Source organism: Mizuhopecten yessoensis, unplaced genomic scaffold, assembly GCF_002113885.1.
Source record: "Mizuhopecten yessoensis strain PY_sf001 unplaced genomic scaffold, ASM211388v2 scaffold3819, whole genome shotgun sequence".
In the NCBI taxonomy this organism is placed as follows: domain Eukaryota; kingdom Metazoa; phylum Mollusca; class Bivalvia; order Pectinida; family Pectinidae; genus Mizuhopecten; species Mizuhopecten yessoensis.
The window spans coordinates 886,730-909,805 of NW_018405235.1; the positions used below are offsets into that span (position 1 = coordinate 886,730).

A 23,076-nucleotide genomic window follows, 5' to 3' on the forward strand; every position below is an offset into this window, starting at 1 on the left:
TGGAGATGTGGATATTTCTAGTCTAGGCGCGGGTATGCCGTAGGTCGTGAGTTCGACGCTCGGAGGGGAGATGTGGATATTTCTAGGCTAGGCGTGGGAATGCCGTAGGTCGGGAGTTCGAGGCTCTGAGGGGAGCTGTGGATACTTCTAGGCTAGGCGTGGGAATGCCGTAGGGCGTGAGTTCGAGGCTCGGCGAGGGGATGCGGGAATTTCTGGGCTAGACGGGGGTATGCCGTAGGTCGTGAGTTCGAGGCTCGGAGAGGAGTTGCGGATATTTCTGGGCTAGACGTGGGTATGCCGTAGGTCGGGAATTGTCTTCCTATGTTCCTATATCATTTATTTAATTAAAAACCCATTTCATGTACACTTGTGATTGTTGATCTGGAGCTTTAAGATATGAACTTCCTGTCGTTATTGTACCGTATGCAATTTATATATAATATACTTTTACGTAATGTTTGCATATGTGTTAAGCGCGTAATAGCATATTGAATAATATTCAATTTCATTTACTCTGCGCTTTATTAGTTATCACATGCTAATTTATAATATATGAAAAGTATGAGTAAATAATATATTGCATTTGTACATTTTAAATTATTCCGTGTAAACAATATTATATAATATAGATCTTATACCAAAGTATACAAATGCAAGACCACACACTTGTGTTTTTCTGATTCGTTAGGAAATCACAAGTGTGTGGTCTTGCTTTTATCACATACCTTCCGTATTTGGTAGAGATCGATACAATGATTTTATAAACTTTGATATTTCTTGCAAATACCGGGAACTTTTCATTTCGCCATGACAAGGGGATTCCCATAAAAAAGTAGTTCCGGCTAATAGGTAGATACAACATTCCGTATTGCACATGTGCAATACAGGACGTTGTATTTCATGGTCTGAAATTTGCTTGCATTACTATAACAAGATTCAACAGGTAGGTGATAAATACTATTCAACTTGAAGTTAAATGTAAAAGAGGCGTTGACTTTGTTGATTTAATATTACCAAGTTTACAATATTACTCGACTAAAAAATCCGCTGTCATTTCGAATGCTCTGAGTTTGTACATATAAATACAGCGAGTATAAGCTAGTTGATAGGATATTTAGATATTCCTGATTTAGGTAACACGATAGTAAACACATACTCATGATATAAGGCAGTGTGAATTGATTAAATATGGGGTAAATTGTTAATACCCTTTTAACATTGATGAATTTTACAATAATATATTCGTCGTTTTCTACATTGTTTTTATATTGACCAAAAGATGTATGTATTAATCCAAAAATGCATTTAAATATATGAGCGATTCATTCAACACGGGTGTATTCAATGAAGTGGTAAAATCGGTTACAAGTAAAAGACCTACATTTGTATGTAAATGGTTATCAGAGTTAAAATAGAGGTTGTGCATATGTGAATCTGTTCTGTTGAATTGCCTCCCTTTTGTTTTCTACATCATAACCAAATTTATAAATGTTAATCGCCCTATAACCTTGAACCTTTATTTTGAAGCTTATGTGTTCACAATTTCTGTATTTTTAGCTGGAACTGTAATGGGGAATCGATGTTTCTACGCACAAGGCGTAAATAACCCGCCAAATGTGTCCATTCCAGCTAAGACCGACTATTCATTCCAGGGCAGCTTGTATCCTATTTGGGTGATCAGTACGGACTATGTAGGATACGCAGTTATCTACTCTTGCTGGGATACTAACGTGAACGGCGAATGTAGCGACGACGGCACCCACGTCCTTACTCTCAATCGCGTCATGGAAGGCCATACTCCTGCAGAACTGGCAAAAGTCGAGGAAGCCAGTACGTACGTGTGTTTTCCACCGACATCCCTGCGGACTGTCCTTCACAACGGTGGTTGTGCTTTCAATGCCTCATATTTCCCACTGGATGAATTATCTATTATGAATGACATCAATTACTTTCCAGTGGGTTAGGGTTCTTTCGTCTACAGAAAATTGACTTTTATCAATCATGCGAATGTAACAGCATGTGAAATAATATGCTGCAATGGATTTCATTAATTTCCTGCCAAACTACGGAACACATTTATTTGGTAATATTGAATAAAGCAAATTTCCAGAATTGAAGGTACATTAGCTGCGCATCATATTTACCACACTGGACAGTACATTGACATTGCTAAAAAATACTAACATTGATTTCTTATTTTCCAGTAGCTTTATATATGAGTGATAGCCAACATAAAACATATGAATCCCTTCATTAAATACGTTTCAACGTTTTCCCTAACACCCTCTGTTAATGTACATGTGTGTATAAAATCCCATTCGATGTCTTACAACGTAGATATTGATGTCTTTAATTCTCAAAATATAACATCGAAGCATATTAGTGGTTTATTGGTTCATATGATCTTGTGTTTTTAATGTGGTGTTTTTGGCCTTGTTTAAGTATTCTAAAACACTCCAGAATAGTAATTCGTGTATCAAGCATTGCCAATAATGTCGTTTTCATACCATCTTTACAATAAAAACATGTCCATCATATGAAAAAAAGTCAAGTGCCAAAAGACACTTTAATATAACCTTAATGTTTCATGAAAGAATTTCAATAAATGTAAATAAAGATTAACTTTAGTGAAACACAATAGTAAAAGTGTTATTACTTATGACGATTCTAGATAATTCAAAATACATGAATACATCTGTATTTTGTCACATTTCAATAAATGTAATTCATTTGTCAAGCACGAGATGCCGTCCACACAAAGGGATAAACGAGACCGTCAAAACATTGTATAATGAACATATTGTCAATGTTTTCTAGCGAGGGGAGTGGCGTCTCCGATCTACTCTCAGACAGTACGCCCTAGGCATGAACCTGTCCGTGTGGTCTGATGAAAGTGATAGATGACATCGAAGCATGATTTCCAACATAAATATCTATATTGCATGACTATTGTGTTGTATTTATTAGCGAGTAAACAGATATCCCAAGCGAACTCTTTTTCCATGCACATGAAATTGGTGAAAATTTTCACTACGTTTTGTTTCATTTTCCACTCTTAGCATCCTTGTTATTTTCATACTACAATTAACTCTTGTTGTGTTTACTTAGCTTTTCCAACAAAAAATAAACACTTATTCTTTCTAATGAAGGATAGATATTGGGGCATTAAAGGAACAGTTTTTAGGAAACAAATGGGGTTAACAAAAAGGAGGATAAGAAATGTTGGGAAAAGATGTCTGCCTATATCACAATGTGTCATGGACCAGTTTACGGTGATCCGTACTGTCCATTGAGTCATGTAAGCAATCTGGCATCGCTACATGCCCTGCGGTCACGATCATGCCATTTATATTTAAATACAGATGTAAATATGTCAGATGACCATCATCATGAATCAGTACAGCAAAAAAACCCAGACGAACTCTTGACCAGACATCCACACATCGTAGGTAATACAGGACTGCACGGAGCAGGCCATATTCAGGAGGACACTTAGTGGCCCTTACTAGCAGTGACAAAAACATAATACAGTGTCTAATAACATTTACTGAGTATCATAAGTAATTCCATTTATTTAGTATCGGTACGAATAATACGTAATAACGGAAAAGAACGAAGTCATTCTATAAGATTACAGCAGGGGTAATACCAACATAAAAGTCGCCGACATGGATATACCTTCACTGATACTCACATGTTTTTGTCTGTCGTTGTCGGTTTATTTCTCCTACTGTCAGAGTAACCAAAATTGTAATATTGATAAATTTGAGGTCCAAAAGGACTTCAATGAATCAGCGTTTGAAGGTTACTGGTACGTAATATCAGCTAACAGGCAGTTTAATCCTTTTCAAGTTGCAATGTCCAACAGTAATGGCGGGGGAATGAATTCAGGTTTCATGGGAGCAGGTTCGGGTATGTTTTCCGGATTCAATGTTGGAATGCCACGACAGATGCCATTGGCAATGCAACGCCAGCTGAGAAATCTTCGCTACTATTTCGAAATGACGTCAGAAAATGGCACAATGTTCACACTAGCATGTAAGTATATATTTTAATCCTTTTGATGCCCTTCTTGTAGTTAAGAAGTAACTGTATCAGACTAGGTCCAGTTGTTTAAAAGGTGATTAGCTAAATCAACGATAAGCGCATATTTCTAATTTTTGTGTATCTTTAAAACACAACCGTTAACTGAGTTAAAAATTCCCAGATAGCAAATAATATTGATATAGTAGAGTAAAACTGCACACTAAATAAGGAGTGTGTACCTTGTATATTGACCTAAGTGTTAGAGGTTGAAAAATAAGATGTCGTTAAACAGTGATTAAGCAAACCACCATTTGCATTACATTTTTCCCTGATGAGATAAACTGAATTTTCTGGTGATGATCTGATCGAAAACCGACAAAAGTTGTTCAGAGGGGAAGTACATTGCATCGGAGAATGTCATACACCTTAATTTAGACAAGGTTAATTACTCTAGATTATAACCAGGCTTATCAGTCTTGACCATTTGTTAATGTCAATTTATTTCATATACATCGTCGTAACCAGTGGGTAAAAACGCTAGTTTCGCCTGTCCTATACCTACATGAATTATACCCATATTGAGCATATCTTAATTAACAGAAAATAGAACTTTTCTGAAATGTTTTACAAATTTCCCCTTATTTGCGTTTGTGGATGCAGACAGTCTGATTCCTAAACATCATGCCTTGGTAAAGTAATGTTATTAGCAATGTTCTGCCCTCGTATTCGTCTTGCAGGTTTCTAGTGGTGATTAACTTTGGGTCAAACTAACTTATTCTAACTACACATTACAGTTGTTAGAGTTATGAATGGTATTGCTATTGGCCTTTTGTCGCCAGGGACATTTTGTCGGGGCCTCATTCGCTGACTGTTGGTTGTGACGAGCGCAACTAGTGACACAAATACTCACTTTCCGAGAATCAATTTCACGTGTTAACAGAGCAAAAAGAGTCGTTTTATGTTTTTTTCTTACAAAGCGGTATTATCTTAAAAGGGACTTGGTTGCTGCGAAAACAAACCGTTTGCCCCAATGATCCATTAACAACTCTATGCATTTTTAATTTTTTTTTTTTTTTTTGCAGAGCCTGCTTATTAAAGCAGAAACAGATTAAGTTGATGATTTATGACCGGGACAGAATGATCAGATATTGCTACATGTATGACAGTTCAGACGAGCTGTAGAACAAACACACGCTTTCTCTACTCTGAACTTGTAAAGTAGTATCGAAGAATGGGTTATTATTATGATCTACATGGTACAATAACTAACTATCTAGAATATCATGGTTTGTTAACAAGTATAAAAAATGATCTGAAACAACTTAATTTGCCGAACAAAAATGTGATTTATCCAATTATACCGTTACATCTTGTAATAATTTTTAAGAAGAAAAAGGGATCTCAAGACTTCTATAATATACTTATCAGAAATAATGCATCAATAACATCTCAAACAAAATGGGTGACTATATTCGACTATAATCAGGAAACTTGAGGGAAAATATATGCTATTCCTTTCAGGGTAACAAAAAAATACAAAATTGCTATGGTTGCAATTTCGGATTAATCATTATGCTTTAACAACCAATTCTTATTTATACAAAATTGGACTTGTGAATAACCCACACTGTGTTTTTTGTATCATAGAAAGGGAGGAAATAACCCACGTTTTATGGGAATGCAGGGAAGTACAAAAAGTTCTCACTATTCCTTTCTCACTAAATAAAGAATCAATTATCTTTGGTCTTATCAACCAAACTGGAATTTGTACCAGAATTAATAATGAAATTATTCTGTTCATTAAACAATATATACAGAACCAGATGTTTTCATAAGTCACTTAATGTGACGGCTTTAGTCAATTCGATTCAAGATTACGATAAGGTTCAGAAATATAATGCTCGTGGTAAAGGGGAACAATGTCTTAAAAGATTTACTTCTGAATGGGAAAAATAGTGAAAATTAGTAGAGCTTGACCTCACCTAACCCCGAGTCTTATGATTATTGATAGTAAGTTAGTAGGTGTTATTCTCTTGCTTACTCAAACCCCTTCTATTTTTTGTGTTATGAATCTCACTTGTCAATGTATATTTCCTTACCTATGTTTACCATTCTTTCTTTTTGTAATATACATTGTCTTCTGCAGGTCTTTTTTCAATTAGAATAAGTAGCAATGACTGCTGATGCATGTATACAGGTACAGTGTAAGTCAGATTTGTGTTCTTTGAACGATGCAGGCTGAGCCAACTTAATACTATCTTTCTTTGATGGTTACATACAGGAACAAATGTACTTTAAAACAAAATATTGACAAAGGCTCACAGCAGTTATTTATTTTATTTATTTTCTACTCCAATTTGGCAGTCTGATCTCTCTCTCTCTCTCTCTCTCTCTCTCTCTCTCTCTCAGTGCTCTTTGTCCATTTGATTTGTCTCTCTATGTGCGAAAGTGCGTGATAATCGAATGTGTCTTGGTGATTGTATAAAATCATCATCAGATGAGGATGATGATGATGAGGATGAGGATGATGAGGATGATGATGATTCCAATAGTCGATATGTGTGAATGTGTGGATGTGTGTTGATGTGATGTCTGTATAATCTACATGTTCTGAAAATCTTGGAAAAAAAAGGGAAAAAAAGAAGGTTGTTTTGATTTATCGTTTTATTTACGTTACATTGATTTATTCGTACTCTTCACGTGGTCGATTTATTTCGATAAAGTCGCGACTGGAAATCGCAGTCGGTTCTCTCTCCCTCCTTTCTCTTTAATGTCATCCTTATTGTCATGTTCTGTGGGATTACTGGGCGTATTTTACGTCCTCAGCTTAAATGTAGAGATGTCGTGGACGTGGTCTCACTACCGTTGGTCACACAAATGATAGATACTTTTGTTCGAAATACATATCTTAGATAAAATAGACGATACACTACATTACGTCATGATAAGAAAAACGCAAATATTGTATCAAATTTCAGTCGTTTGTGATCCTTTTAGCATTGCATTCAATCTTATTTCTTATCTACTGATCTGACGCTGTTGTTGTGTGTTAACAAAGCTATTTATACACCACCTGTCTGATCAGCTGTGGTGAACCACGCCCGACTCCAACACATATGTATAGGTGTCAATCACCCAGCTGGTAATGGTCACTTCGTTTTTAGAACTAACCTTGATGACCTAATGCCAACGTGCATATGGTATACTTGTAACCCAGCCTAAACAATCAACGGGTGACATATGTACATATAAATAATGATTGACCGCAACAAAACGTGGTCAGGGACGTGCGCTGCCTGCGGCTAATCATATGTACCTATATCGCTATTTACATGTACATACAGTCTAGATAGGAAAGTACATCAAACACATGCTGATTCCGAATACCTAATGTCGCTTACCCAATGATTCCAAAGCTTCCTTAATATTTAAATGAACATTAATGATCACTGATCAGACAAATGGAAGGCAGTGGCTTTGTTTAATTACATGTAGTATTGTCAAATCTGCAATATTTCTCGACTAGAAAATCCTCTGTCATTGTGAATGCCCTGTAGAGGATATGCACACATAAATACAGCGAGTATAAGCTAATATATTTAAATAAATATTAATGTATGAGGATTAAAACTCTATATCTTATCCGTCATTATGATAAATTATAAACGGAATATATTAGTTCTCATCAGTGGAAACAGTTCAATTTATTGATAAGCAAGGCTTTAAAACGTTAGTAGGGATCAACTAGATTTGCCTTATTGATGTTGGTTTCAGTTTACATATAGATATTATGAAGATGCGATGGTGTAGCGGAAGGAGCTGGGAATATTTCTAGGTTAGTCGAGGGTATGCCGTAGGTCGTGAGTTCGAGACTCGGAGGGAGCTGTGGATATTTCTGGGCTAGGCGAGGGTATGCCGTAGGTGGTGAGTTCGAGGCTCGGAGGGACCTGTGGATATTTCTAGGCTAGGCGAGGGTATGCCGTAGGTCGTTAATTGTCTTCCCATGTTCCTATATCATTTATTCAATTAAAAACACGTTTCATATTCACTTGTGTTTGTTGATCTGAGGATTTGAGATATGAACTACCTGTCGTTATTGTATCGTATGTAGTTGATTTTTAATATACTGTAACGTTATATTTGCAAATGGTTTATGCGCGTAAAAGCATATTGAATAATATTCCATTTCATTTACTTTGCGCTTTATTAGTTATCACATGCTCCTTTATTATATAAGAAAATATTTGTTAAATAATATGTTGCATTTGTATATATTGAAATATTCAGTGTATACAATATAATATATGAAGTTAAATGTAAAAGAGGCGTTGACTTTGATTTACTATTATCAAGTCTACAATATTACTCGACTAAAAAATATGTACATATAGGTACAGCGAGTATAAGCTAGTTTATCGGATATTTCGATATTCCTGATTTAGGTAACGCGATAGTACACACATACTTATGATATAAGGCAGTGTGAATTGATTAAATAAGGGGTAAATTATTAATACCCTTTTAACATTGATGAATTATACAATTATTATATTCTTCGTTTTCTACATTGTTTTTATATTGACCAAAATATGTATGTATTAATCCAAAAATGCATTTAAATATTTGAGCGATTCATTCAATGCGGGTGTATTCAATGAAGTGGTAAAATCGGTTACAAGTAAAAGACCTACATTTGTATGTAAATGGTTATCAGAGTTAAAATAGAGGTTGTTGTATTGTACATATGTAAATCTGTTCTGTTGAATTGCCTCCCTTTTGTTTTCTACATCATAACCAAATTTATAAATGTTAATCGCCCTATAACCTTGAACCTTTTTTTTTGAAGCTTATGTGTTCACAATTTCTGTATTTTTAGCTGGAACTGTAATGGGAAATCGATGCTTCTACGCACACGGCGTAAATAACCCGCCAAATGTGTCCATTCCAGCTAAGACCGACTATTCATTCCAAGGCAGCTTGTTTCCTATTTGGGTGATCAGTACGGACTATGTAGGATACGCAGTTATCTACTCTTGCTGGGATACTAACGTGAACGGCGAATGCAGTGATAACAGCGCCCATGTCCTTACTCTCAATCGCGTCATGGAAGGCCACACTCCTGCAGAACTTGCTAAAGTTGAGGAAACCAGTACGTACGTGTGTGTTCCACCGACATCCCTGCGGTCTGTCCTTCACAACGGTGGTTGTGCTTTCAATGCCTCATATTTCCCACTGGATGAATTCTCTATCATGAATGACATCAATTACTTTCCAGTGGGTTAGGTTTCTTTTGTCTACAGAAAATAGACGTTTATCAATCACTCGAATGTAACATCATGTGAAATAATATGCTGCAATGGATTTCATTAATTTCCTGCCAAACTCCGGAATACATTTATTTGGTAACATTGAATAAAGCAAATTTCCAGAATTGAAGGTACATTAGCTGCGCATCATATTGACCACACCTGGACAGTACATTGACATTGCTAAAAGACAAACATTGATTTCTTATTTCCCAGTCGCTTTATATATGAGTGATAGCCAACATAAAACATATGAATCCCTTCATTAAATACGTTTCAACGTTTTCCCTAACACCCTCTGTTAATGTACATGTGTGTATAAAATCCCATTCGATGTCTTGCAACGTAGATATTGATGTCTTTCATTCTCAAATATAACATCGAAGCAGATTAGGGGTTAATTGGTTCATATGATCTTGTGTTTTTGATGTTTTGTTTTTGGCCTTGTTTTAGTACATGTATTCTAAAACACTCCAGAATAGTAATTCGTGTAACAAGTATCGCCAATAATGTTGTTTTTTATACCATCTTTACATTAAAATCATGTCCATCATATGAAAAAAAAGTAAAGTGCCAAAAGACACTTTAATATAACCTTAATGTTTCATGAAAGAATTTCAATAAATGTAAATAAAGCTTAACTTTATTGAAACACGCCTAAATGATGCTGTGGTAAAACAAAATAGTAAAAGTGTTATTACTGATGACGATTCTAGATAATTCAATATATTTTGTCAAATTTCAATAAATGTAATTGATTTCAAATTTACAGAAATGCAAAACGATATGTTTCTCTTTGCCAAACGTAAAAGAGCAGAAATCCTGGTATTATTGATAAACTGTCAACCTTTTATCTATGAATAAAAAGGAACATAAAGTTAAGGGTTCAAACAGAGTCATCTGTATTCGGCTGGGTTGTTTTTTGTTAAATGAAAACTGTTGTCATTCAGTGGTCAGAAGATGTCGAGAAACTCAAACAGTACACTGTGAATGATTCGTATATATATATAGCTAGGAATGTAATGTCCTCAATCAAAATGGTGTTGCAATGGATTTGCCGGATGGTACTTCCTGCGAAATTTGGAAAACGAAATTCCTCTTCAGATATTTGATTTTGAAGAGGGTCTTGGTGATTTGTAGTCGTTGCTTTGCACGCGTCGTTTGGCTATTCTTTACGACATCTGACCGGGAAACAATCTGTCTTTCACGAAATCCAAGTTTCTTTGCGTAATAAAGACACTTCTGTTTTGCTACTGATGATGGGTTGCTTGACGGGCGTCATTTCAAGTCCCTTTGAGTCAGCAAATCTGTCCTTTTCGGTGATCCTTTTACCATTAGGTGTTATGGCACGTTCATTCACTTTACCTTCGGCTTGACAGGAACTTTCTCAGAGTCGCCTTCAACGATTGCTCAGCTGAGATAATCAGATCACTGGTGAGATCCATGCCGCCTGCAAGTGCTTGGTTGCCCACAGTTTGAATCATGAATTTGTTGATGATATGCCTGTTTGTTTGAATATAGGCTTCATCTATTCATCGAGCCCCCAAATCATGCTTTCCAAGCCGTTTTAAATCGTCCCGCGTAATTGACGTTGTCTTGATCTTTCCTCTAAGCTACCCTTTCTGAAAATAAACAATATTACCCTTGTGGTTTTTGAGCACGGTTTCAGTTTTTTCAGTTGTATTCTCTGTGGTAGAACTTAATGTATACAAAAGAAGGAAACACTCTTATCAACTTCGATTCCTTGTTTCATAAGTGGACGGTACTATAAAGGTTCAACAATAATTCTTAATGAATGCTTTAGTCACCCTAAATTGCAATCCCCTGATAAGTAATATTCAAGACATCCATTAAGTAGGTAAGGCGTAAATGATGGTGTACGTTTGTCCAACTTTATAAAGATAACCATAAATTATTAAAGTTATTTTCATGCAGTTGGACATGCACAATCATTTCAGCTATTTCTACTTTCAGTTTGTCTAGTTCTCAATAGCGAATACACAGGATTGAATTATTTTGATCACAATTTGCATAAATCATGCTGCAGACACTTTCCTCCCTTCAGAAAGCAACTTTACATATGTGCAACAGTAAAAAACAACCGGCAAGGAATTGGAAAGTTGTAAAAAACTCTCAAGTTACAACTAATCCTTGTTTAGCAACTGACCAATATTAAGTCATTCTTTTTAGTATCCCCAAAAAAGTGAAAAATGATTTTAGTTTTGAAGAACGTTCATGATAAATTCAATACATATAAAATTCAGAAGATGCAATATGATTACCAATGAGACAACTCTCCACACCAAATGAAGTTAAATTTGTATATTAATTTTTCTCACACCTATATGGTAAGGGAAAATCTATTAAACAAACAAGAGGCCCAATGGGCCTGCATCGCTCACCTGGTATTAATATCACACTTGTAATCTTAAAAGTGGACTAAAATACAGCTACAGGCAGAATATCAGTGTTTGATTCACAAGAACCTATTAAAAGATTTAAACATGAAGCCTGTGTCCTTGAATGTCGAACAAGGACATTAGGTTGAAAGTGGGTCAAGGTCATTCATTTGAACAAACTTGGTAGCACTTCATCCCAGCATGTTACAGGCCCAATATCAGTACCCTTGGCCTTTTGGTTATTGAGAAGGAGTCGTTTGAAGATTTTAAGACATCTGACCCGAGTGACCTTGATAGTTGGTCAAGGTCATTCGTCACAGCATGCTACAGGGCCAATATCAGTACCCTGGACCTTTTGGTTATTGAGAAGAAGTTGTTTGAAGATTTTAAGAATTTGACCCCTGTGACCTTCAAAGTTGGTCAAGGTCATTCATTTGAACAAACTTGGTAGCCCTTCATCCCAGCATGCTACTGACCAAATATCATCATCCTAGGGTTTTCGGTTATTGAGAAGAAGTTGTTAAAAAATTTTAACATATTTGACCCCTGTGACCTTGAATACATATAAAATTCATTCATTTGAACCAACTTGGTAGCCCTTCATCCTAGCATGTTACTGGCCAATATCATTATCATAGGCCTCTTAGTTATTGAGAAGTTGTTTAAAGATTGTTTAAGACAATTGACCCCTGTGACCTTGAAAATAAATGAAGGTCATTCATTTGAACAAATTTAGTAGCCCTTCAATCAAGCATGCCACTGGTCAAATAACATCATCCTGCGACTTTTGGGTATTCAGAAGAAGTTGTTTAAAGTTTTTAACATATTTGACCCCTGTGATCTTGAAAATAGGTGAAGGCCATTTATTTTAACAAACATGGTAGCCCTTCATTCCAGTTTGCTTCTGGCCAAATATCATCATCATAGGCCTTGTGGTTATTGAGAAGAAGTTGTTTAAAGTAAAATATTGACGCCGGACGACGGACGGACGGACGACGGACGCCGCACCATGGCATAAGCTCACTTGGCTCTTCGGGCCAGGTGAGCTAATAAAAAATTAAGGAAGAGCATAATAGAACTGTAGTTATAAACGTCTACCACGACCGAAGCTCCGTCACGCTCTATTGAATTGTCTCCTGTACTGATAAAGGCTTCGATATGGCAACCGATATTACAGGGGGGTCTCTTCCTACATGAAGGTATATAAAGATGTGCCGTTTGAATGGGTCCCTTTTTTGATGCGTCAAATATATTAATGAGTTGCAATTTCACCAAGATAATAAGTCAATGGGTCAGAAATTTTCATCTTTCGATTAGATTTTTGTATAAATGCTGTTTTAGCGTTTAAAATCAAATAAGTGCGCGCACAAAACCTGGTGTATTTTTTTTATTTTTTTGTGTGTACAAATGCCTTTTAAATAGTCTTATCTACAGAACTAATATAATACGTTTGATTAGACACAATAATAGGGTATACAAAGTACTTAAAACTTCCCAAAAATAGAATAAACAATAGATTTAACATGAAACACAAATGATATAAAGAAAAGCCTACCTTTGATGATCTTATAATATACAGCTTGGAATTTCCAAAACTGTATTTTGACTTGGCTCCACTCAGGTTCATCTCTGACATGGCTTTGTTTGTCATACATCTGTTAAATAGAGAATTCATTTTGATGAGAATGTATCAATTTGTAAGGTCCATCTGCTTAATTCAGGACAAGAACAGGCTAGGTTAATGTGTTATGAATATAAAGTAAACTTCACAAGTAAGATAATTATTATTCCATGTTCCCCATTAACGGAGTATAGCTCATTTTAAAACTAAAAGTAAAGTAGCATTCTGTGACTGTGCTGGGACTCATAACAGGGACGCCGTGACATGGCTTTGGTTGCCGAAACGGCGTTGAAAATCACCAATCAATCAATCTCATAACAGGGACAGACTAGAAACATTTAGGATGTATCTATAGGCCTATATCTATTATTTTTAAAAATGTAAACAGTGTTAGAAATTATATAACTTTTACTAAAGCTTTAAAAATTGCTGTATTTACATATAATTATATATCAAAATATAAATAAAAATGCTGAAACATCTACCACAATGCTTTTATAATAACTTTAAAGTAAACAGAGAGTCTGCACAAGTATACAATACTGAATAGCCTATGTTTCTATTGAATAACAATATGATTCAAGAAAACCGTAATCTAAACTGAAAATACTAGGAATGAGGATATCTCCTTTACATAGTGTATTCGGCAGGAAACTGGCCGACCAGGCCGTTTCCCACAACATCAGTACCAATGACTAGATTTCCATTGTAACACAATAATCACAACATGTCAAAATCATGTTGCAAACATATAAACAGACACCTTACGAACATGTTTTCCTACATGACGACATCATCGCACACATATAATTCTGGAAACTTACCGGGAAATAGCAACAGGGGGCGTTTATGAACGCTGCTGTCAAATTAAAATTGTTTAGCTTATTATACTCATCAAGCTCGAGAAGATACAAACGATTTTGTTATAGTATGAGTCCTTATACTGAGTTTATTTTGAAATGTTATTTTGGGTGCCTGGTGTTTTAGTGAGCTAGCACTTTAAAATCGATATCAGTATACCAACATACCGCCCCAGCACAAAGGCATACATACATAAAACTAAACCAAGTTAATCTATGTACAGTTTTAGATGTTATTGTCTGCGAACACATTGTTTTTTCTGTTAAGGTTTTGGGGGAGACAGGACGGAAGTTCGGAACGCATTTTATTGACATCAGCAGGAAGCGGAATCTGTTAACAAAAGTGTTACCAGGAAATATACTACTGTAGGTTATTGTATATGGTTTAAAGGCCTATCATTTTGGACGTGATATACTACGGAAATGTGTAAACATTCCTTAACGAATCCTGTAAATAAAGAGAACTGTGTGATGCACTGTGAGCCGGCATCCTCGATACTCCAGGGATTACGCTCACTTTCGCTCTCTGCACCCCTGGAATGTGTCATAAAAAAATCAAGGCACGCGGACAGCTATTTGATTGTTTTAATGTAAAAAAAACCTAACCAATCGCTAGCCTGTTCCCTGTCCTTTGAAATTTACAGAGGAGCGACGCCCGCCTTCAAAGCCAGTCAATTTTACCAATACGCGACCGACAGATTTGTTTTGATGTACATCATAGGATCAAACTTGTCTTCTTGTCTCATCCACAAGGTGATGCACACTGAGCCTTCGATTGGGAAACTACAGCATCAAGATTATAGGAAAACAGGAACTCGTATGGAACAGAGACCAGAGGGCTTTGCGACTTGGTTCACCAAACATTAAATATTGAAAAAAACGATCTTCTGTCGGGTAAGAACTTTGGTATTTACAAAAGAAATAATCATACTTGTTTGTGAGCTTGCATTTTACAATAAATTTTGATATATTAGTGATTTTTTCAGCACATTGTGCTTTCGTTAAAAATTATATATTTATATAAGTGTGATAAGATTTGTTCTAGTCCACGTGATTTTTTTTACATTATGCTAGCTTCATCTTGAAAATTCCCCTGGGCTACACATAGCAAGGGCAAACATAATTATCGTAGGTGAGGCTAAGAATGGACAGTATTCAGGTTGCAGTAAGCTTATGACAGTTTCACATGAAACACTTTTAGAGCAATGAATCGTTGCCTTTTTTGAAAATTTGAAATAACTTGAGAAAGATGAAGAAATGTTTTTATAGGCTACCTAAAAGGTAGCCCCAGTTTCCTGTGGCCCTAACACCAGACTTAGACATTTTGATATATAGATGTCTGGTGTACAGACATCTATATGTCAAAATGTCTAAGTTTGGTGTACCAGACATATATATGTCAAAATATCCAAGTCTGGTGTTAGGGCCAGAGGAAACTCGGGCTACCTAAAAAGGGACAGTGCATTAGTTTGCTGACCTTGTAGAGTACGAGAGTTTCGAGGAAACTGAGTAAGTGAAGAAAAGCATCGACTTCGCCTTTTCAACTCTGTTACCTTTTGTAATCTAAAAACGTTTCCGACTTCTGATAGAGACGTTTCGGTACTTATAAGATTTATTATGGCACTTAAGAACAATTTCTGAAGAAAAAACCCACACAACGTACATTGTATCTCATCACACACAATCCCGTTTATGAGCGGATTGGTCGAGTGATTAACAATCCGGCCTTCCTCGCAGGCGGCCGGGTTCGATCCCCGAAGTCGCCGTACGCATAGATACTCAGAGAAAGTGTTTTTCTCCTGCCCACACAACTCCAAAAACCCAGGTGAAGTATAAATTGGTCTGGGGTGGATGTTGGGTGAATGTTGCGGTATATGTGCTGTAGCATTTAAGTGAGGTGGCACTAAAAATGATGCCGTTGGAAGCACGGTCCCACTACAAAACAGAACACATTACATCTCAAGCACACACGCAGGCAAACACACATAGGGAGATATTAGCTAGGTGGCGTAGGACTAGTAGTTAGCGCCTGATAAGGCAGCTCCTGCTAATTCCTCAAAGTTGTATTGATTAATGTATATGCTAATTGTGTTAATTGTCTATCTATCTACTGTAAAGCGCGTTAGAGTGACTTGTGTGAGCTAGATAGGGCGCAATATCAAGTGTTGTATATTATTATTATTAGACATTAGAAATCAAAATTAAAGACGGAAAGAAAAACGTCTTTAAATGCAAACAAAGCCTTAAAGGTCAAGTGGTTTACTGGAGTCATGATCAGTTACTACATGTACCTGTTCAAAATCTACACAGGGGTCGCAAAAGATGAAAGCATATCTTTAAATGAAATAGAGAAATATCTAATTGAAATAAAATAACTCTTCAAGTCTTGTTTTTTTTCAGAATTAGAGATACCATTAATTCAAATTCAAATTTCTTTGAATGAGGGATTTGGTAATCGAGTTTTTTTTAAGGTAATAAAGGTATTTAGGGCCGATGCTGCCCCGGTATCATTGGCCGAACCTGTCCCAAATTGAAATTTCAATACATTCGTATATTACAGCAATACGAAAGACAATGCGTGTGCTTTGATATCATCATGTGAAGCTGTCCGTTTTTACACGTATGTAGAAATAAGTAGCAATTCGGTTTACAGAAAAATCGCAAAAACTAGAGAAATGTGAGGTCGTGATTTTCTTTCTTCCCTCCCAAAAGTAACTTTCTCCCTTTTAGTAATTTAATAATATAGTCGACCAGCCCAGTCAACTGTATGAACTGCTAAATTCCTAAAGTTGTAAATATTTGCTCAGGACAAAAAATATCAGGGTTGACCGGACTTACCCGAGGCCAAACTTGTCCCGGTCTCCCTAGCGGTTAGATCACCGCCAAAAAAAATGTAAAGTAACAATTAATTTGATAAGTTTTTATATCCCTAAACCAGCGCTCTTTGCAGTTAAAAAGTTTCTGGCCACTTAATTAGTGTAACAATGTTAGGCTGAAAAGGATTTTATCTATCATTAACTGTCAAATTAAATTCAAATACAAGCTTTTAGGCCTTAATTTATACCCAAAATTTATATTTTGTGTAAACAGGTCTCAGATTTGTGTAATCAAGCCCGGTAGAATTTCTTAGTGGTGTGTAACCATAATAAACATTTATTGCGAGTTACCTCCCTTGAGTTGACTTAGCGACAGTGTACACAATCTATTCATGTCGGGGATTGATACAATCTGATTTGAGCAAGATTTTCATTTCCGGGGACACGCAGGTACGTGTGTATAATACGGAATAGCGACTGCCATGTACACATCCACATATCGGTTCCTGAAAACTGACAAATGTCGACATGATGTTTGCATGATGATTTTGCTCTCTGAGCACTCCGACTCGGCCGGATCGCTTGGCTGTTGTTGACATATCTGATCTAGGCCTACTCTAGGATGACAAAGCACTCATGTCATACATTAGGGTATACATAGAAGCCTCATTAATCCGTCTAGATACCATAATATTTCACCTCAGTTGCTATTTCAGTATTTGAAAATTAGGCCTATCGGACACCTGTCAGAGGCATCTTTGACCTGACTTGTAAAATAACGTAGCTTCTGACAGCGAAACGCGTTATGTAGGCATGTTGCCTGCGGGGCAGACGAGACAAAGTATTAATATGAGTATCAATTATATATGACAATACTTTAAGGTAAAGTCTGCCACCGAGTTAAAATGTTTACCCCGTTTATTGACCAGTTTCGGTGCCCAACAGGCAGAAAATGCTGCATAAACCTCATACAAAAAATAGTAACGTGCAAAAAGTGTGTTGTTTATCAACATTTTTTGGTCTTTACAGGGATTGATGCAGGAATGGAAAGTCAGACGTTTCGCCCCAAAACCGTTACGCCGCAAACCAGTTCGCCCCAAATTTGATTCATATTGCCCCAACCAGTTCGTCCCAAAAACCCCATAACGCCCCAAATAGTTCGCCCCAAAAAAACATAATGCCCCAACTAGTTCACCCAAAAAAAAAAAAAATGCCCCAACTAGTTCGCCCCAAAAAATTATTATGCCCCTTCCTAAAAAAAGGAGCTTACTTATTTTCCCATTAATATGTGATCGTATTTACCGGCTAAGGGGAACTCTTGTTTCGTGTATGCTATGGAAAGGTTGGCGCATCAAATATATACATATTATTTTGGTTTTGCAAAGCCAGAATAGTAAAAGTGATATGTTTCCTTTAGCATTCGTTTTCAGTTTATGTTTCCATAAGATGTGACTTACGGAAATGTAGCATTGTGTACATTCTTTCATCATACACCGACGCGTGTGGCTTTAAAATAAACAACAAATCCATGTTTTCATGTGCTATTATAAAGAACATATTTCTTTTGGGTATGTGTACATCTTGTCATCAAACTTTTATGCCTGTAAAGCTATTAAACAAACAGCAAAGCCATATATCGACGATCTGTAGTAAATTACATAGATCAGAGAGGCAATTATTTTCCTGTTTCCTGAACATTTTGTGTCGCCACATTGATGGCAGGTATTCGAAACAAGAAATGATTAATTGATATTGACAAGGAAATAGTCACAGCTCTTAAATTGAAAGAGTTACCTCCCATTACCTGTCTTTTATAGTTCAATATACGTTCGTAGCGGTTGGGGCAATACAGAATTTTTGGGGCGATATAGCCATTGGGGTGAAACTGATTTTAGGGCGATATGGTTGTCATACTTGGGGCGAACTGAACTGAAAATTGGCGCGATGTGAAAAAAAATTGGGGCGTAACGGTTTTGGGGCAAACGTCTGTAACTCGGCTTCAGGACGAGCCAGGGCAAGAGTATGAGAGGGAGGCATGCATGTCTTATTAAATTTTTGTATCTCGTTGTTCATTATATTTGCATTAGAATAAAGTGTTTGTGTGACTGCTATGATATTGTGTACAGTGTTAACATGGCTAGCTGTAAACTGCCTGAGTGTCGTAACATATCAGTAGTGACAATTAACATGACACTAGGAAAATGAAGTAAATCACTCAGTCGTCAAACTGACGGAAAATAAAAACAAAAAATAACCAAGACAGTTATTAGTGTGGTAGAATTTAATTTACAATTGAGGTGTTTTTAACTGAAATAAGGGAAAATAATGCCAAAATTGGAGAGGGGAATCAACCTACATATTCGGTCATAAAAAGGCCTGTATATCCATTTTATTTTATTTTATAATACATATCACAATGCAGGTATTATAAAAAAAAAAATTATTCCTAAATGATGGCAAAAAATACTTTACATTTGGCCAACAATTTTTTTCAATAGTTTAGCGTTTGTATTTATTTTGTCATTTGCATTTTATGATAACAGGATGGGGATCCTTGGACTTTTTGATTCTGCTATCCCATACAAGGGCCAAAACTACAAGGATCTGAAGAAGTCGTGCGTTTCCACCGGCTCGCTGTTTACTGATGCCGAATTCCCTCCTAAAGACTCGTCACTGTCATATTCCCCGGACAAAGTACCCAGTAATGTTCAGTGGAAGAGGCCTGGGGTATGTTATAGTCCTATCAACAAGCTTTACTCATTCACTCCTACATTTTAAACTGGACCTGCCCTGTCTTTGATTTGATTAGCCTTAAATTGACGTCGGGGATGATTGGGTTAACTAGAACAAATCATTCCCACAAATCAGTGTGATAGAAATTAAGTGCTAACACAATAGGTGTAGTACTGGTTCTTTCTGTACATAATTTTTATGTATTTCTAACATTTTATTCATCTTTTTGCACAATTACCTAGATCATTTAGGGCAGATATCATCATTTCCTCATAATTATATTATCTCACAATCTGGCTGGTATTGTTTGAAATTCCGTCTTTGCGTATTGCAGAGTTATCTTCTCTTGTGAGCAGGTATTGATTGTTACGTCATTTGTTTGTGGGGGAAAATTACATCGTTTTCTCAAAAATTGATGACGTTACTCTCACAAACCAATGACGTTACAATCAATACCTGCTCACAAGAGAAGATAACTCTGCAATACGCAAAGACGGATTATAACATTGTGGGATTGTTATTTGGAGAAAAAGAATTGTGTGGTTTTAATTAATAGGTAATTCATTGCATTGATTAGGAAAATAGATTGAAAGGTCTAGATATATATCATCAACCCTTATGTGACCTAATTTAGGTCAGCCAAGATTTACAAGATTTTTGGTACAGAAGTGCAGACAGCAGTATTAATTCTGTAATAGATATTTGGAAAAGTTTGATGTTTGTTAAGCCAGATTTTACGATATTTTGACAGCAGATAACTTGGAAAGAAGAAAAACACTGCTTAAATATTTTCAAATGGTATTCTAAAAGTTATATTAATTAAAACAGCTTTATATGTATTTAACATCCAGGAAATATGCAGTGATCCCAAATTTTTTGTTGATGGAGCCAGTGCGAATGACTTTGCCCAGGGGGAAATCGGTAACTGTTGGTTTGTGGCAGCCTGTGCCTGTATCGCAGAAAATGCCAGTTTGTGGAAGAAGGTTGGTAAACATGTTGGTTTTTCAGACCCGTTTGTGTCCGAGATTTTCAAGATTGCTGTAGAGTGAAAAATGAAAAGTGAACCAGTTGTTGTGGTGAACCATCATCAATGTTGGCTTTGTAGGCAATAACGCTTACTGATAGATATTGCTTTGGATTAATTTGTTAATTCAATAGTAAACAGTATGCTATGTACCCAAAATGTGCTAGAGATATGGCAACGTATGAAAATGTATATTATCTATACCAGATCTGTACCTGTAATGCCCTGATGAGCATTGTAGTAGGTATTTTCCTATAAACGTTTTTGTAGCTGATATTCCGTCTTTGCGTATTGCAGAGTTATCATCTCTTGGGAGCAGGTATTGATTGTTACGTCATTGGTTTGTGTGAGAAAATTATGTCGTTTTCTCAAAAATTGATGACGTTACTCTCACAAACAAGTGACGTATTAATCAATACCTGCTGCCAAGAGAAGATAACTCTGCAATACACAAAGATGGAATTGCCAAGGCTGTAGTCTATATTCCCGTGTAGATGAATACGGTATATCACCTATGTAGATGACTATATTAATGGTTTGTAGAGGATAATATCACCCTTGTTGACAATCTCCCGTATTACTTATATCATCCTCGTACATTATATTTTTTGTTTTTTATTTAAATAGATTGTACCTGACTTCGACGGTCAAGAGTGGATACCAGAAAAAAATCAATACGCAGGAATTTTTCATTTCCGTTTCTGGCGTTGTGGGGAGTGGATAGACGTTGTGATAGATGATTACCTCCCAACACGGAACGGAAGGCTTATCTACTGTCATTCACCCGCAAAAAACGAGTTCTGGCCGGCACTTCTGGAGAAAGCGTATGCCAAGTAGGTTTTTAAATGGCTTTTGTCTATATTCATTATGTAAATTTTTGGAAAGGACGTTTATTCTATCTATAAATTTTACTTGTTTTAAATGTTTCCTTCCTAAAAGAACAAAAAAAAACCTTAAAATGAAATATTATAATTGATACCAAAAAACTTTGTATCACTCTTTGTATACTGTAAATACCTATTACAATCTACAATAACATACTTTCCAACTCTTCCTGTTTGGAGGACGACTCCAGATTTAGGATACTTAAAGGATTTTCAAACTGTGAATTTGCTAGACCTGTGTTCTAAGATCTAATGATTTCATCTGAAAGAACAACTCAGAATATATGATTTTGAAGAGTTTTTTTGTCTTTAGGGGGTATATATGTGTATACTCAAAACCTGTTTTTTTAAAATTTTAAGCATGCAGAATCTCCTCCATAGAAAATTTCAAAAAGTTTGCAAGTGAATCTTTAGTTAACCAATGGGAATGTCAATGGGTCAGGCAAGGTGACAGTATAATGTAAGGGCCTGTTCTGTTAAGTATTCTTCCAATCTCTTTTGTAATGTAAATAAAATTTTGGAGACCACTAGATTTTGTGGTACATGTATTATTCTGTAGACTGTTTGAAGGTTATCTCCATTTAATGTACTGTATTTAGTACTAGCTTTTAGGGGATTACCTCCCTTTATTGTACCGTTTAAGTACTAGCTGTTTTGGGATTTACCTCCCTTTATTGTACTGTATTTAGTACTAGCTTTTAGGGGATTACCTCCCTTTATTGTACTGTTTAAGTACTAGCTGTTTTGGGATTTACCTCCCTTTATTGTACTGAATTTAGTACTAGCTTTTAGGGGATTACCTCCCTTTATTGTACTGTATTAAGTAATAGCTGTTTTGGGATTTACCTCCCTTTATTGTACTGTATTTAGTACTAGCTGTTTTGGAGTTTACCTCTCTTTATTGTACTGTATTTAGTACTAGCTGTTTTGGGATTTTATTTTACCTCCCTTTATTGTACCGTATTTAGTACTAGCTGTTTTGGGATTTACTTCCCTTTATTGTACTGTATTAAGTACTAGCTGTTTTGGGATTTACCTCTTTTTATTGTACTGTATTAAGTACTAGCTGCTAAGGGATTACCTCCCTTTATTGTACTGTTTTAGTACTAGCTGTTTTGGGATTTACCTCTCTTTATTGTACTGTATTTAGTACCAGCTGTATTGGTATTTACCTCCTTTTATTGTACCGTATTTAGTACTAGCTGTTTTTGGATTTACCTCCCTTTATTGTACTGTATTTAGTACTAGCTGTTTTGGGATTTTATTTTACCTCCCTTTGTTGTACTGTATTTAGTACTAGCTTTTAGGGGATTTACTTCCCTTTATTGTACTGTTTTAGTACTAGCTGTTTTGGAATTTAACTCCCTTTATTGTACTGTATTTAGTACTAGCTGTTTTGGGATTTAC

At 36.0% G+C, this 23,076-nt stretch overlaps 3 protein-coding genes across 3 annotated transcripts in view; all 3 read left to right on the forward strand.

The window, feature by feature from the left end:
- LOC110448092 (retinol-binding protein 4-like) overlaps positions 1 to 2,117 on the forward strand; it is a 5,175-nt gene extending 3,058 nt beyond the window's left edge. Inside the window, exon 2 of the mRNA XM_021494145.1 lies at positions 1,558 to 2,117. Within this exon, the coding sequence (XP_021349820.1) occupies positions 1,558 to 1,964 (407 nt within the window). The 3' untranslated portion in view covers positions 1,965 to 2,117. The remainder of the gene's footprint in view (positions 1 to 1,557) is intronic.
- A 1,152-nt stretch (positions 2,118 to 3,269) lies between these two features.
- Positions 3,270 to 10,981, forward strand: LOC110448091 (retinol-binding protein 4-like). Its single transcript, XM_021494144.1, has 2 exons — positions 3,270 to 4,038; positions 8,903 to 10,981. The coding sequence occupies exons 1-2, from the start codon at positions 3,669 to 3,671 to the stop codon at positions 9,307 to 9,309; spliced, it is 777 nt and encodes a 258-aa protein (XP_021349819.1). The 5' UTR covers positions 3,270 to 3,668; the 3' UTR covers positions 9,310 to 10,981.
- Positions 10,982 to 17,394: 6,413 nt separating this feature from the next.
- The window catches only part of LOC110448066 (calpain-5-like), a 20,579-nt gene continuing 14,897 nt past the window's right edge, over positions 17,395 to 23,076 (forward strand). The window contains exons 1-4 of the mRNA XM_021494100.1: positions 17,395 to 17,478; positions 19,572 to 19,755; positions 20,613 to 20,744; positions 21,413 to 21,618. Of these exons, the coding sequence (XP_021349775.1) occupies positions 19,573 to 19,755; positions 20,613 to 20,744; positions 21,413 to 21,618 (521 nt within the window). The 5' untranslated portion in view covers positions 17,395 to 17,478; position 19,572. The remainder of the gene's footprint in view (positions 17,479 to 19,571; positions 19,756 to 20,612; positions 20,745 to 21,412; positions 21,619 to 23,076) is intronic.